Source organism: Dermochelys coriacea, chromosome 1, assembly GCF_009764565.3.
Source record: "Dermochelys coriacea isolate rDerCor1 chromosome 1, rDerCor1.pri.v4, whole genome shotgun sequence".
Lineage (NCBI taxonomy): Eukaryota > Metazoa > Chordata > Testudines > Dermochelyidae > Dermochelys > Dermochelys coriacea.
The window spans coordinates 258,542,152-258,557,563 of record NC_050068.2 but is presented as its reverse complement, the minus strand read 5'-3'; the positions used below and the strand labels follow the sequence as shown (position 1 = coordinate 258,557,563).

At 52.3% G+C, this 15,412-nt stretch overlaps 1 protein-coding gene across 3 annotated transcripts in view; it reads right to left on the bottom strand.

The window, feature by feature from the left end:
* The window catches only part of LOC119862619 (TRIO and F-actin binding protein), a 36,998-nt gene that overhangs the window by 15,295 nt on the left and 6,291 nt on the right, over positions 1–15,412 (bottom strand). Inside the window, exons 8-10 of one of the 3 annotated variants that reach the window (XM_043520536.1) lie at positions 14,510–14,642; positions 12,112–13,038; positions 11,494–11,589 (exon numbers count right to left, since the gene is read on the bottom strand). In XM_043520536.1, the coding sequence (XP_043376471.1) occupies positions 11,494–11,589; positions 12,112–13,038; positions 14,510–14,642 (1,156 nt within the window). Of the gene's footprint in view, positions 1–961; positions 1,256–8,098; positions 8,267–11,493; positions 11,590–12,111; positions 13,039–14,509; positions 14,643–15,412 lie in introns of those variants that run through there. The other 2 variants (XM_038419608.2, XM_043520538.1) reach the window with 2 other exon arrangements.

The following is a 15,412-nucleotide window of genomic DNA, read 5'->3' as shown; positions in this document are numbered from 1 at the left end:
ATATGAGCAAGTAAGGACAGTCCAGCATCCCATCCTCCAAACCCACGTGGATTTAGGACCAAGTAGCAGAGGGGATGGCTCCCCATAGAGTGACAGGCAGGTATTCCTGCAAGAGGAAGCCTGGGAAGGAGGGGTTAAAGAAGTAAAAGTAGGGAAGCACCAGGGAAGTTTCCACAAGTTGCTTTGCTGCCCCCCCCCCCCCAAAAAAAAAAAAAACAGCTTGCATGGCCACTGAATCGGATCAGTTTGGAAAGGAGTTTGGTCACAAAACTAGTGAAACCCATTCCAAATCCAGCACTCCCGCAGAGCCTGGGGCCATGCTTTGACACCAACACCGAGAACTTAATAAAGGCAGGAACAGCTCCACATTATCAACCCTCATTTACTTCATGCACAGCCAGGATATCATTTCAGAGCAGATGGGGAAACATGCAATATTAAACGGCTTGCCCAAGGCCACAGGGCAAGTCAGAGCCAGTACCAGAATCCAGAAACTAATTTCTCTTTCTTAAATGCAGGAGTTTGTTTCTGTGCCATAAAACACCCCCTGACCGCTCCCCAGCCTCCCCGCTGCATGCAGCCATGTGTGAATACTATTCCAGATCAGCGACAGCCATGGGGGAGGTGCCGCCACCCCCTCCAAACCTCACCCTGCTGCTGCAGCACAACCAGTTCTTCCTCCCATTTCAGGGCTGGAACCGGGAACAACTGATGCAGGGCAACTGCTCTTCCTTGCTTTACCAAGCCAGGTGGGCCAAACCCATCCCTCCTTGAACACCATGAACTCCAGGGGAGCTACATCAGGGATGAATCCGGCTCAGTGGCCGTGTTCTTAAGGTCAGTCTCTCTTACCGCCTCCCTCCACCACCCACATGCTCCTCCTGCCCCATTCAAGCCCCAGCAACTAAACTTGGTCAGCTAGCAATGGCGAGAGGGGGAAGAGGAAATACCAGAGCTGTACCTGAGTGTCAGCTGTACCAGGTCTGCCAGCCTGGGGCAGGCTGCTGCTGAGTATCCCTAACTGCCACATGCTCCACCCAGGAAGAGGCTGGTGCGGGAAGCAGCTCCGCCACGGGGTGGGTACTTAGCACTCCAAGAGCTTCTGATTAATCCAGGAAACATCCACCTGGTGCCAGCTGGCCACATAAGCCCAGATCTCTCGCGGCCCAACTGGGTGAAGCTTTCTCCCGTTTCATCTCCCAGGGCCGAGCTCTTAGGTTACACCCAAGGTTACGGCAGGCAGCAGCAGAGTGTCAGCCTGCCCCAAACCCAACCAGCCTATTGGGGGGGGGGGGGAAGGGGGCGGGCCACCTGTTATTACAGCTGTAGGCCCGTCCTATCCCTGTCTCCCGGGGCTGGGAGTGTCCAATTGCAGGGACAGGATATGCCACACGGAAGCAGACACACCTGGAAACTGGAGCCAGGTGACCCAGGCTTCCACTCTTCACCTCCAGCACCAAGGCTGCAGGGTGGGCAGAGGCTGCTCAAAACAACATGCCACCTTAGGGAGTAGGTCAGTATGCTGCCCGCTCCCCTCCTACCACCAGTGTGTACCCTGCGCACAGTAACTCCTCCTTAACATGGTCGCCAGGTTTGAACAATGTGGGTGAAACCCCCAGCAGGTAAGGGGCAGAACCCTTATACTTGGGGATCTGTGGGGCAAAGCTTATTTGAAAATAAGCATACAAGGGAAAATCTGGTCCATATGGACTGGATCAAACTATGATGCTAAACCCAGCTACAGACACCTCTGGCCTGGGTGGGTGGGTACATGACCTCCCCCTGTCATCATCTGGTATAAAGGTACATGGGACCTAAGTGACTCCTTTTCAACAGTGCACACATTTCAAAGGGGATGCCCCATGCAGACAGGAGTGACTGACATCCCCCTCCGGTCAGTTCCCCTTTTGTTATGACAGAGTGGCAAATACAGCACCTTGCTCCTCCATAAACAGGCTTTCCAGGAAGGATCCCCACTGGGGTCCCCCACCCCAAGGATCCAGCAGCTCTGCCTAGGCCCGCATTAGGGATCTATCCCCAAGTGTGTCATTTGCTGGGACTCACAGCATAGGACTGCAGCTGCCCCCCTGCCCAGATGGACTCTAGACCCCCATCCTGAGCAAACCCTTCGGAGTAAGAATCTGAAGGGCACCCAAGGGTACACGGGAAGCTGCAACAAGCCAGAAAGAGGTCCCTGACATGAGGATGGAGAGGGGCCCCACAAAATAGATGGGTGGAACAATAGAGGGGATAATACAGGGGAACTGGAGTCAGGACTTGGGGTTGAGATGGGGGCTAGGACCAGGGGGAGACCAGGACACAAGGGTGGACAAATGGGATGGGGGGCAAGGAAAACAGGGGGCAGGGAGAAGATCACGGAACAGGTGGGGTGGGAAGATAAGACACAGAGGCAGGATGCTTGAAGAGGAAGCCAACATCATGGGGAAAAGGACTCCAGGCACAGTTAGGTGGGGAGGGGAGGGGAGGGCAGGGTACAGTGGAGCAGATGACTGGGAAAGGAGGCAGACCCTGGGGGTCAGGGGCACAGGCACCAGAAGGAGTGCAAGAGTGAGCAACTGAGTGAGCGAGCAAGCGCGCCTCTCCCCCAACCCTCTCAAAGACCCTGCCTCCCCACACTCCTGACCTTACCCTCCCTGCTGGTGAGCCAGAGGCCCTCAGGGGACAGATCCATCAGTCCCTGCAGCTGCCAGCAAATTGAGGGCTCAGCTGCCAGAACGCCACAGAGTGAGACCTTGGAGCCGGTCAGCCAGGCCATGGCATGCTCTTTCCCAGCCAGGTTTTTGAGAGAGATGGGGCAGATGTGGGTAGACAATGGCCCTTTCACCCTCCTCCCCCCAAATCTCTGGTTGGGAGCAAATGAAGTGGGAGATAGAGTGGGGGCAAGACCCCGGATGGCAGATGGGCTAAGACACGGGGGGAAGTGGGGGGGATGGAGAGGAGTGGACATAGGACAGGGGTTCTCAAACTGGGGGTTGGGACCCTTCAGGGGGTCATGAGGTTATTACCTGGGGGGTCGTGAGCTGTCAGCCTCCACCCCAAACCCTGCTTTGCTTCCAGCATTTATAATGGTGTTAAATATGTAAAAAAAAGTGTTTTTCATTTATTAGAGGGTCGCACTCAGAGGCTTGCTGTGTGAAAGGGGTCACCAGTACAATAGTTTGAGAACCACTGGCATAGGACTTGGGAGGCAGAGGGGAGCAGGAATGCCACTTACCTGGTTACCACCCACCCAGAGGGCCCCTCATCCTGAGACATCCCACCAGGGGCCAAACCAGGTGACAGGTTCCCCCCAGGCAGCAGCTGCCCCCACCTCGACAGGCCCTCCAGCCACATAGCCCATGCTGAGGTTTCTGTGAGTGTTAATGCACACAGGGAGCACAGTTTGTTAATTCCCTTTGATCTATGGCCCTGAAATGGCATTAAGAAACTGTTAACGCATAGGGGGTCCACCCGGACAGTTAGCTGGCACCAGGGCAGGTTATTGTGGGAGAGCTCACACCCTAGGTTGCCAGAAATCTCCTGTGCTAGGCAGCTGCTGGCTTGCCTTTGCCTACAGCGGACTCTGAGGGTGGGAGACTCGGAGGGAGACACACACCCTTCCCCCAGTCTTTTACCATCCTGTTGATGTTGTCCACCCCACATTCACTCCAGGCTTCCCCCAACACTCCTCACATTATGTGGTTGCATCTATGCAGCAGGTGCTCCCCACCTCCTACTGCTCCCCATTCCAATCCAGTGCCCCCATAGCTGGCTGTGATCTGGGGGCGGGACAGGGAGGGAAATGGAACATAAAACCGACATGCTGCCAAACACATGTGCATCGCAAATAATACACTCCCACATATTAAGCCAAGGTACCCTGAAGTCACCGAGCAAAGCCAGTCCCACAGTCGCTAGCCAATCCCAACCCTTGTCCCCAGATGCAGTATGGCATCATTCTTTGTTCCACCAGATGTCCAAATTGCAGCTTCCCAGAACTTCATGGTGAGTAATAGATAACCTAATAAGCAGCAGGGACTTATAAAGAATAACTGGCCAGTCAAGCCTAATTTTTGTAATGCGTAAAAAAAAAATATCTAACACACACAGGGACACAGTACGGGTCAAACTTGGATTTTAGTAATGCATTTGATTCAGTCTCTTTACAAAATCTTAACCAATAAACCAGTTCCAATGGCCTTGGATAAATACCATGGTCAGGAAGATTAAAACCCGACTATAATCCAAAAAAAAAAAAAAAAAAAAAAGGGGGAATGATAAAACAGCAGCATACTGAGCAAGAGGTCAGATGTCTAATGAGGTTGCCACAAGGATCAGTGCAAAGTCTCAACTTATTTGTGATTTACACTATCAGAGCATTAATCATCAAGTTAACGGATATTAGCAGAGAATATTACATTGGGAGGAGCTGCAAACCCCAGAAGAGACACAGCAATGCCAGCAAAAAGAAAAAGAGTACTTGTGGCACCTTAGAGACTAACAAATTTATTAGAGCATAAGCTTTCGTGAGCTACAGCTCACTTCATCGGATGCAATGCCAGAGGACTTCAACAACATATTAGCACCACTGGTCCAGATTCTGACACCCTACTCCAGCCCCCATGTCTAGTATAGGAACCATAAAGGATGGCTTCAGAAAGAATTCCTCCAACACAGGAAAAATGTAAGGGCAGCATATGTGGCCTTGTATTGCTTCCCTTGCAGCCACACATGTGGGGGTGCACCAGGGTTAGGAGGAGTCTTCTTGTGGCACTTTCTTTATAGCTATTCAGGGTTGCAGAGCAGCCTATAGGCAACTGTGGGGAGGCTGCCATAAGTTTTAGGACAGCCCTGGGGCTGTGGTAGCTTACGCTGGGGTTGGTACTTCAAGAGGTGCAAGAGATGGCTTAAAGCCACCTTTGCCCCCTCTCCCACACAAGCTGCACCTTCTGTCCCAGGAAGCACAGCATGGAATCTAGCCAATGGGCAGCATGCTAAAAAGGAGATTCCATTTGGAACAGCATGGTATAATGTGTCTGGGGAAAAATATTCTGAAACATGGAGATTCAGCAGGAGGGAGAAGCTGGAAAGCAGGGATGTTGAGGGGCCTTGTGGTGACAGCAGACAGCAAACTAGAGACAAGTTTGCAATCAGATATGGCAGCAAAACAGAAAAAACAGCCATCCTTAAATGCTGTTTTAGGCTGCATGTCCAGAGGCCTTGTGCAAGGACTACTTAGCTTTGGTGTGCCCCACCCAGACTGTTTCATTCACTTCTTTCAGAGTAGCAGCCGTGTTAGTCTGTATTCGCAAAAAGAAAAGGAGTACCCGTGGCACCTTAGAGACTAACAAATTTATTAGAGCATAAGCTTTCGTGAGCTACAGCTCACTTCATCGGATGCATTTGATTCATCGTAATGCATCCGATGAAGTGAGCTGTAGCTCACGAAAGCTTATGCTCTAATAAATTTGTTAGTCTCTAAGGTGCCACGGGTACTCCTTTTCATTCACTTCTGTACACCACACTGCTAGAAAGAGATTGACAAGTTGGAAGGGCTCTGGAGAAGAAGTGCTCAGGGGGCTGGAGTGACTGGTTTACAATAAGAGCTGAATATGCTTAGTCTGGCTAAGTGATGACTGTGGGGGACATGATAACAGTCTGCAAATATCTGAAGAATGTAAACACCAAAGAAGGAAAGGAATTAGGGTGGTACCAGGGGGTATAGCTCGAAATAAGGAATTAAGCAAAGAAAGGGAACATTCAGAAGACACTTCCCCACAGTTAGGTCTATTAGGCTATGGAGTAGTATGTCAAGGGTGAGGGTGGTAAAGGCCTCATTCCTTAAACTTTTAAAACCAGACTGGCTAGAACCCTATGGAAGTGTCCCTCAGGGGACAATCCTACCCTGGCTGCAGGGAGAGGGACTGAATGATCTGATGGGTCTTTTCCAGTTCTAACTTCTGGGGACCAGCACCACCTCCTGTGTTTCCCCAGATGTTCCCCACGGCCACTGGCCAGAACCAGCTCCATTTTCTCTGACATACACAGTGACTTTTGAAATATTTCAGCTCCAGGGAGACACCCTTCCCCCTCACCTTGTTAATACAAGGGTATTCATGTGACAGAGGACTCAGGACAGAAGCAGAGTTACTCCCCCACTGGATCAAGGGCCCACACAGCTCCCAATTTCATTCGTGCTATGAAAACAAGTGGATATTATGCTCTGCCTATCCCTGTGAGAACTGCCTGCAGGCGCAAGGATGCATGGTCCAGCCTGTCACCTCCATTATTCTGCTGTGTGCAGCAAGCTTCCCCCTCCAGGGCCTAGGAATGCTGGTCCCCTTCCCGTACCACCCTCAGCAGATAGAGGCAACCACTGCCTCTCCCCTAAACCACATCCTCTTTTACAGTGTGTGCTGGAGGCAGCAGCCCAGCAGGGTTCAGTGCAAGGGCCTCTCGCTTCTAAATAAAGGCCAAGTTCAAATCCTGAACAAGGTAATTAGTGATGCAAGTTTGGCATCTTAGTTTCTGTTGGTGTGTTTCACACATCTACCCTCCCTGCCCAGAACTGAAATATCTGAAGTAAAGATCAACACACAGAGGTACTGCAGCTGAGGATTGAGATAAAGTGAGTGGGGAGAGCCACCTGGGTTGAATTAGTAGGGGGTGCTTGGATCAGCAAATCTGGGCAGAACAAGGGGAAAAAAAATAGAGCTTTAGGCAGTGCATTTGTTAAGTCGTGGGTATCTAATCGGTGGGAACCCAGCTCTCCTAGAGATAACAGCCATTCCACCACAGTCATGGGCACTGCTTGGCTGTTTCCCAAGACAGATCTGCTCTCCCCAAATCAGGGAAAACACAGACAAGTGAGGAGAAGGAGGGAGGGGTTAGTGATGGGGGAAGATTCACTGTATTACTTTGGGGGTGGGAAGGAGAAATACAACACGGTGTCTCACCAGGGAGCTCCACTCCTTCGCTCAGGCTGGGCAAAGTTCCCATGCCATGAGCCCCTCTCTGCCTGCCCCCACATGGGGGGAGGAGGAAAAGGAGGGGGTGTCACCAGGAAGGACAGGAAAAGCTGCAGGATGTTGTGATGCTGTAAGGAAGCGTAGGCTGACAGCTCATGACAGTGCTCGGGGCCATCGCATCCTGGCCTCCCCATCCAGTTCCAGCAGGACTCCATCCAGCCTGGCCACCAGCCCACCCGCCATGGGTCCCCCACCAGGCTGCAGCCCAGGGCCCAGCCTGACGATCTCTACTCCCCGCTCTCTGAGCCCAGGGTGTCTCTCCCTTCTCAAGCTGGGGAGGAGGGAAAAACTCCTTGCCCTGCTCCCTCCCTCCCTCCCCTCCGTGTGCACAGCCAATGCCCTCCGACAGTCGCCTCGGAGCGGACGCTTCTCCGTTACCAGGCTCGGAGAGCCCCGCCCCGGTTCTACCGTCCCACCGCTCACATGCCATCGCCTGCTGGCACTTGCTGCCCCCAGAGATGGCATCAGGCCTACAACCCCCTCTGCACGTGCCTCCTCTATCCCCCACCCCAAAGCTGACCTGCCCCTCACGCATGCAGTCACGCCACCCCAAGAGACCCAGCCACCCGCCCCGGGGCCCCAGCAAACAGCTGCTGCTTAACTTCCTGTTATTAAGAAAAAGCAACTAAAACCACAAGACCTGTGCAGTGCAAGTGGCGGTGGGGAGGCCAGGCTGGCGGGGGGGGGGGGAGGCCAGGCTGGCGGGGGGGGGGGAGGCCAGGCTGGCGGGGGGGGGGGGAGGCCAGGCAAGGGGACCAGCAGCCCAGAGGCCAGCGATTGCAGAAACGGGCGCCTCCCCAACGCGTACGGCAGGAGCCCGCAGCCGAGCCGAAGAGCCAGAGGCTGGGTCCCCTCCACCCCCAGAGCTCGGCTCAGGACCGGGCGAGCCGCACCCCCCCCAGCCCCCGGGGGCGGCTCAGCGGACGTCGGCCCGCAGCTACAGGACGCCGGCTCGCGCAGGCACCGAGCAGCCCCCCCCCTCCCGCAGGGCGGCTCCCCGGTAAAACCCACCCGGCGCTGGCCGGACCCGCGGCTCGAACTCAGCGCCCCGGCCGGGTTCAGCGACTCACCGTCATGATGGCAGGCGGGCGGCCCCGGCTCAGCGCTGGCCGGGGGAGCCCAGCCCGTGCAGGGGCCCGGCCTCAGCGCTCCCGCGGCGCCAGCCCCGCCATCGGCTCCTTCCCTCCGCTCGCTCCCAGCCGCCCAGAAACTTTTCCGCCCCTCCCCCTCTCCGTCGTCTTTTTTTTTTTTTTTTAAAAACTTCCTGGGAGGGTCCCCCCGGCCAATGGGAGGGCGCGGAGCCGGGACATGCACGCGGCCGGAGGGGCCGGTAGCCAATGGGGGAGCCGGGGAGAAGCTGGCCAGCCAATGAGGAAGGGAGCAGTGTGAGAAGGGGGCGAGGGAGAGCCTGAGGGATCAGCAGCACAGATGCAACAGTGTTCCTGCCAGGGGTCAGCTGGTGTAAGAGCTGCAGGGGGAAGGGGGTGCCCGCTGGAGGCAGGCCAGAGCTTCAGCCCCCACCCCACGTTCACCCTCGGCTCCTAGCTGAAGGCACTGCCCATGGCAGAGCTCCTCTATCAAAACTTGTGCACCCACAGAGGGCATCCTCCACTTGGTAGCACCTGGGATCTTCTGACTGCTGCTTCCTGTCCTTCAGCAGGACGGTCAGACAGGAAAGGGCAGGAGAATGAAAATGCCCTCTTGCCTTCAGCCTCACAGAAAGGTGAGCAGAAGAGCGGCCTTACAACTCTCTACGGAGATTTCATGAGATCTCTGTGTCCCAGAAGTAGCTCGGGACTGAATGAACTGTAATTGCCAGAAGACCAGATTTGCCGCTTACCTTGTTTGCTTCTGAAATACGCACCTTAACCCATTTAATATAATTCTTTTAGAAACGTCTTCCCTGTAACTGACTGGCAGTACAAGGGGAATAAGATCAGAGAACGTGCTCCTATCTAACCACAGCATGGTGCAAGCTGAATACAAATCCTGGATGAGCCCTCCCCCCTCTGCCCACCTTCAGTGTCCCCCATTTTCTCCCAGGGCAGAGCCCCTCTCCCTCTGCACCATCCCCAGCATCTCCCATTACACTGGCTGATCTTTTCCCCCTGCACCTGGCTCCATGAACCTCAGTGATACTAGGAAATTGGCACATGGTTACAGATATCTAAGAAAGGCTCATATGCCCAGCAGAGCCTCTGACTGGGCCACAGCTCTGGATATTGCCTATAGACAAACAAGGTGGGTGAGGTAATATCTTTTATTGGACCAACTTCTGTTGGTGAGAGACCAGGGCCAGCTCTAGGTTTTTTGCCTCCCCAAGCTCCAAGAGCACAACTGCCCAAGCAAAAAAAAAAAAAAAGGGGGGGGGGGGGTGGCCAGAATGCTGACCCTGGAATTGTGCCACCCCAAGCACATGCTTGCTTTGCTGGTGCCTAGAGCCAGTCCTGTGAGACAAGCTTTCAAGCCACATCTGAAGAAAAGTTCTCTCAAAAGCTTGTCTCTCTCACCGGCAGAAGTTGGTACAATAAAAGCTATTACCTCACCCACCTTGAAATGGCCCACCTTGATTATCACTACAAAAGGTTTTCCTCCTTCCCCCCCCTCCTTCCTGCTGGTAATAGCTCATCTTAAGTGATCACTCTCCTTACAGTGTGTCTGACAAAACCCATTGTTTCATGTTCTCTGTGTGTGTATATAAATCTCCCCACTGTATTTTCCACCGAATGCATCCGATGAAGTGAGCTGTAGCTCACGAAAGCTTATGCTCAAATAAATGTTAGTCTCTAAGGTGCCACAAATACTGCTTTTCTTTTTTGTGAATACAGACTAACACGGCTGCTACTCTGAAACCTGTTATCCTGGGATTGACACAGTTACAACTACATGATATTGCCTATGAGCATTTGCAACCAGACTGTGGGTCTTTAAGGGACCAGGCAATTGCAGAAGTATATGTTGGGGTCAGGGTGAAGTGTAAGAAGGAAGGATAGTCCTGTGGTTAAAGCAAGCATTGGACTGAGCCTCAGGAGGTCTGAGTCAAATTCCTATTTCTATCACAGGCTTCCTACTGGATTTTCTGCAGGTCATTCAATCTCTCTGTACCACAGCTGCCCTATCTGTAGAATGGAGCTAATAACCTTTCCCCAGCTCACAAAGGTGTTGTGAGGTTAAATGCATTAATGCGGCACACGGATACTATGGTGACAGGTACTATAGAAAACACTTAGAGATGTGTAACCCTTGTGGCCCTCCTCTTCCCTCTTTCTGTGTTCACCAGCCTGGCCAAGAGAGGAGAGCACTAAGAAAGAACAAATGCCAAGGAGAAAAGGGCACCTTCCCTCAGGGCCCAACTTGCTTTCAGCTGCACAGGAGTGAGGAAAGTAAGCAATAGGAGCTCCAGGAAGGGGAGGAGAGAGTGCTGGGCCTCCCACCAAGTGACAGCCTGATACTCAAGAGTGTTAGCATTTTAATAGCCCCTGTGGGGGAGTGAAGGGCGGGATGGGGATAGGAAGGAGGAAAGATTTGAACCCTTGCTGTTGTTTAGCTGGAGCCAATTCTCTCACATGACCAGGGCCCCAGGACACCTCAGCATTGAGAAGATGCCCCCTACAAAGGAGGGGAAAACAAGCCAGAAGCAAATTCAGCGTTGTTAGCACAAATAATACACACTTCAGAAGAGGGACACACACAACCTCCCTGAACAGGGTGGCTGGTTCAGAGATGGGGGGTGGGATACAGAGTCTTTCAATTCTAGATCAAGAGTTTCATGCCTCAGGGGATTGGGAATGGCATGCGGGTCACCCATTCAAATTCAATCCTGGGGGACGCTGAGTGCAAGGCATTCCCATCTGACAGCTGTCTGATGCTTCATGGGAAATGAGTTGATAAATCACAGGCCAGAGCGATGCCCACATCCCCCAACAAATGTACCCTCATGATGCTCCTGCATTGGCCCCCTCCTTGACATTCTCAGCGGAAGTGCGAATGGGCCATGGAGATCTTTCCAGGAGAGGGCTAAGGCACACTGGGGGGCGGGGAGGCAGGGAAGAGGACACTACTGGTGTCTACACAGCACATGACCTGGGTTCAACAGAAGATTCAGGCTCCAGAATTATCAGATAGGCTGGTACCCTTCATCAGCATCAAATTCACTTGAGAGATCATTTCTAAATCACAAGAGCACCGGCACAATCACTCACTTTTGATTCTATTTGTAAAATAAGTCCCTCTTCTTATCCATATGCAATAGTCACTACATCTTATCATAGGATGAGAGAGGTGCTGCATGCTGAGACAGCACCTGCATCAGAGGCCAACTAGCCTTTGTCACAGAGACTGGCCCAGCCAATTCCCTGTCATCCTACTCCCTCTGGAAGCTTCTGACAGGTTCCCTCATGCACATGCACATACACTACGCTCTCTCTCCCCCCGCTGCCCCCTTCCTCCCCAGTTTCTGGAGTACCTTTTTGCATTGCCCGTTAGTGTTCAAATAAAGATCTTGGCTTCCCATGGAGCTGGCATTGTTGAGGGGTTGGGGTGTGCCTCGATCTAGCTGGGACTACAGGGACAGAAATCAGGATCTAAGCCCTAGGATTCTGCCCTCTCCCACACTCTCCATAAGCATGTGCCCATCTCCCAACATACTCCTGCGGAAATTCATCCCCAGAGTGCTGAGGACAAAGCACTCTTCATTCAGGCCAGTAGGGGACACCAGGGGAAAGGGTAAAATGCAGGGGCAGAGCTCTGTTTCTGTCCTGGCCAGCAGGAGGCATCACAAGGAATGGGACAGAGCTGAACACCAGAGGAGAAGCTAACCTCTGTGCTATTCACTGTGTGGGGCTGCAAGGAATGGGATTCTCCAGCTCTATGGAAACTGAGGATTGATTGCCAGGGTTTGGATTTGCTGGGGGAGGGATTCCCATCAGCCACTGGTTCCCTCAGAAAGAAAAGGAGTACTTGTGGCACCTTAGAGACTAACAAATTTATTTGAGCATAAGCTTTTGTGAGCTACAGCTCACTTCATCGGATGCATTTGTAATTAGTTCCCTCAGGACTCTCACTCCTCCATAGATCTACTCACTTGATGCAAGAGGGTCTCCTCTTTGCCTCTGTCATTCTCCAATTGCTTCTCTGAGCTTAGGTCTAGGGACCGCTCATGGCTCTCCCAGTCACTCTCTGACCATTGACTTGGACTCACAGAGCTTTTCCACATGGTCTCTGGTTGGTGCCCTGAGCTCACTGAGTACAGACATTCTCCTTGGCTTCTCCAGTCCCTTTCCAGCTGTTGCATTGGATTCATGTGGCACAAGCACTCCTCTTGGGTCTTCCAGTTGTTTTCTGATCTTTGAGTTTGACTCCTGGAGTACAGAGCCTCTTCCTGGCTCCTCCAGTCTCCCTCTGGCTTCCTGGCTGGGCTCCTGGGGGGCAGGGTCTCTGCCCGGCTCCTCCAGTCCCTCTCCGGCTTCCTGGCTGGACTCACGGGGCGCAGTGATTTGCTGTGGCCCTTCTGATCACGCTCAGTGCATTTCCCCAGACTCACAGGGTGGCGTTTCTTCTCTAGGCTCTGTCGCTCACTCATGTGTTTTCCAGCATTCATAGGGTGCAGGGGCTCTTTTGCACCCTTCCACTTTCTCTCAGTCCTCGTCACTGGACTCACAGAGTGGGTCTCCCTTGGGCTCTTCCAGTTGCTCTCTGTGTGCTTCCCAGGACTCACAGAGCACAGGTGCCCCCCTTGGCCAGTCCAACTGTTATCTGAGCTCTTCCTGGAGTTTGTGGGGTGCAAGGAATCCCTCTGGCTTTTCCAGTTACTATCTGTGTGTTTTTCAGGATTCGAGGGCTGAAGAGGCCCCCTCTCTCTGTCCAGGCACTTATCTGTATTCATGTGGCACATGGATTCCACTCGGCTCCTCCAGTCTTCCTCTGATCGCCAAACCGGGCTCACTGAGCGCAGGGCCTTTCCTCGGCCTCTGTCGGGCTGCTCCAGCTGCTGTGGGAGCCTCTTGTTCCCCTAGGGATGAGACCAGAGGAAGGATAAAGGAATGAGTTCTCTAACGAGAACATCCCACATCCCTCATGCACATTCGGAGAAAGAGGCAATTAGCACATGGAGACCATTTGGTTCATAGATTCCAAGGCTAGAAGGAACCACTATATAATAACCTAGTCTGACCTCCTGTATAACATGGGCCACAGATCTCCCCCAAAGGATTCCTGTATGAACTAGAGCAGATCTTGTAGAAAAACATCCAATCTTGATTTTAAAATTGCCAGTGATGGAGAATCCACCACAGCCCATGGCAAATTGTCCCAGTGGTTAATTACCTTCACTGTTAGAAATTTACATGCTATTTCCAGTCTGAATTTGTCTACCTTCAACTTCCAGCCCTTGGATCTTGTTACTGATGGCCTACAAAGGAAGGGGCACTACTGTATGTCAGCAGGGCCATTATATTACAGTACATTGTATTACAGTATTGTATTATACTTTTTGCTACGTCAAAGGATACATGGACATAAATCAGACATCAGGAATGGTAACATACAAAAGCCAGTAGGAGAACACTTCAATCGCCCTGGACATTCAATACCAGATTTAAAAGTAGCCATTCTTCAGGGAAAAAAAAAACTTCAAAAAACAGACTTCAAAGAGAAACTGCAGAGCTACAATTAATTTGCAAACTTAACACCATCAATTTGGGCTTGAATAGGGACTGGGAGTGGCTGGCTCACTACAAAAGCAATTTTCCCTCTCTTGGTATTGACACCTCCTCCTCAATTATTGGGAGTGGACCACATCCATCCTGACTGGATTGGGCTTCATCATTGGTTCTCCACTTGTAAGGTAACTTCCTTCTCTTCATGTGCCAATATATATATTTATGCCTGTATCTGTAATTGTCACTCCATGCATCTGAAGAAGTGGGGTTTTTTTTTGGTTTTTTTTTTTTACACATGAAAGCTTATGCCCAAATAAATCTGTTAGTCTTAAAGGTGCCACCGGACTCCTCGTTGTTTTTGTATTACAATAGGGGGCAGTAATGCACAGACCTACCTGCAGCACTTAGCTCTGCCCGCAGAGGGAATTTTCAAACATCAACATATCTTATGCTCCAATAGGGGGCAGTGGAGTACACATGCATCTGCACACACGCAGAGCAGCCTCTCCCATGCGTAAAGAAGTGGCCCCTCTCACCCAGCCAGTGACGGAGCAGTGGTCTAATTTTGCAATGGGGCAGAAGTGGGGCACACACAGAGAAAGGGGATAGGGAGAGAGAAGCATCTGGGAATCAAGTGGAAAGGGAAGAGTGGAGATGATAATAAGAGAAGAAGACAGAGTTGTGTGGCACAGAGAGAGAACAGAAAAGGTGATGGGGACAAGACACAGCTTGAGAAGATGTTTGCTGAAAGGAAGCCAGGGCTGGGCTGTGCCTACTGCTATCTGGCTAAGGAAGGGGCTGGTGATGAGTCCAGCAACTCACCTCTCTGTACAGGCTGGGGCTGGACCGTCTCCTGCCTAATCGGCCTTCTTTGGCCAGCAGTGGGGTCTTGCCATCTAGCCGGTCCAGGAGGCCCTCCTCCAGGGCCTGGAACACCTCCAGCATCTCAGACTTCCTAACAACCATACACAAAGACAATCACAGGTGCGCTTCTGTCTGGGCTTCAAGAGGCCCCCAGCCCAGAGTCCTCACCAGCCCTAGCCTTCACAAGCCACAGTAGGACAGAGAGTGTGATACCATATTTCTGAGTTTGGGTTCCCAGCTCCATCAGAGTCTAACATGAACTGCTCCATCTGTGCCCATGTCCGCCTCCCATTCTGAGCTCTCTTCTACATCAACCATCCCCCACTTGCTCTGCACTCCTCAATTACCTGCATCTCCTCAGACCCAATATACTCCCTTTCTTCCCAGTGATCCCTAGGCATGCTCTCCACTCCCTCTCATGGCTCTTTTCCCCCTCATGTTCTGTACCCCAATAATGTTTTCCACACCCTATCTACCGCTCCTATTTCCCACCCCACCCACGAGACTGCCCACTCTGTTTTTACTTCCACTCGTGCTCTGTATCCACCGTCATCTCTCCTCCCCATGTAAACTCTAACACCTTAGACTTGCTCTTTCCTCCATTTCCTCTCCCCACATCCTCACCCCGCCAGCTATGGGCACTATAACTTTAACACTCAGATTTGGAAGTTCCCAGGAGGCCCCACACAGAGGGATGGAGGCTCTGCCTCACGCCCTGGCTACACTAATCTTTAAACTGAGTTTAAACATGGCTCTCTAACTCAGAGTGAGCACCAATGGGAGGGGATGACTTGCAGGCACTCAGCAGAGCAGTGGGTGCTCACATACCTCCAAAACTCAGGCTTTCGGTGATACCAACCC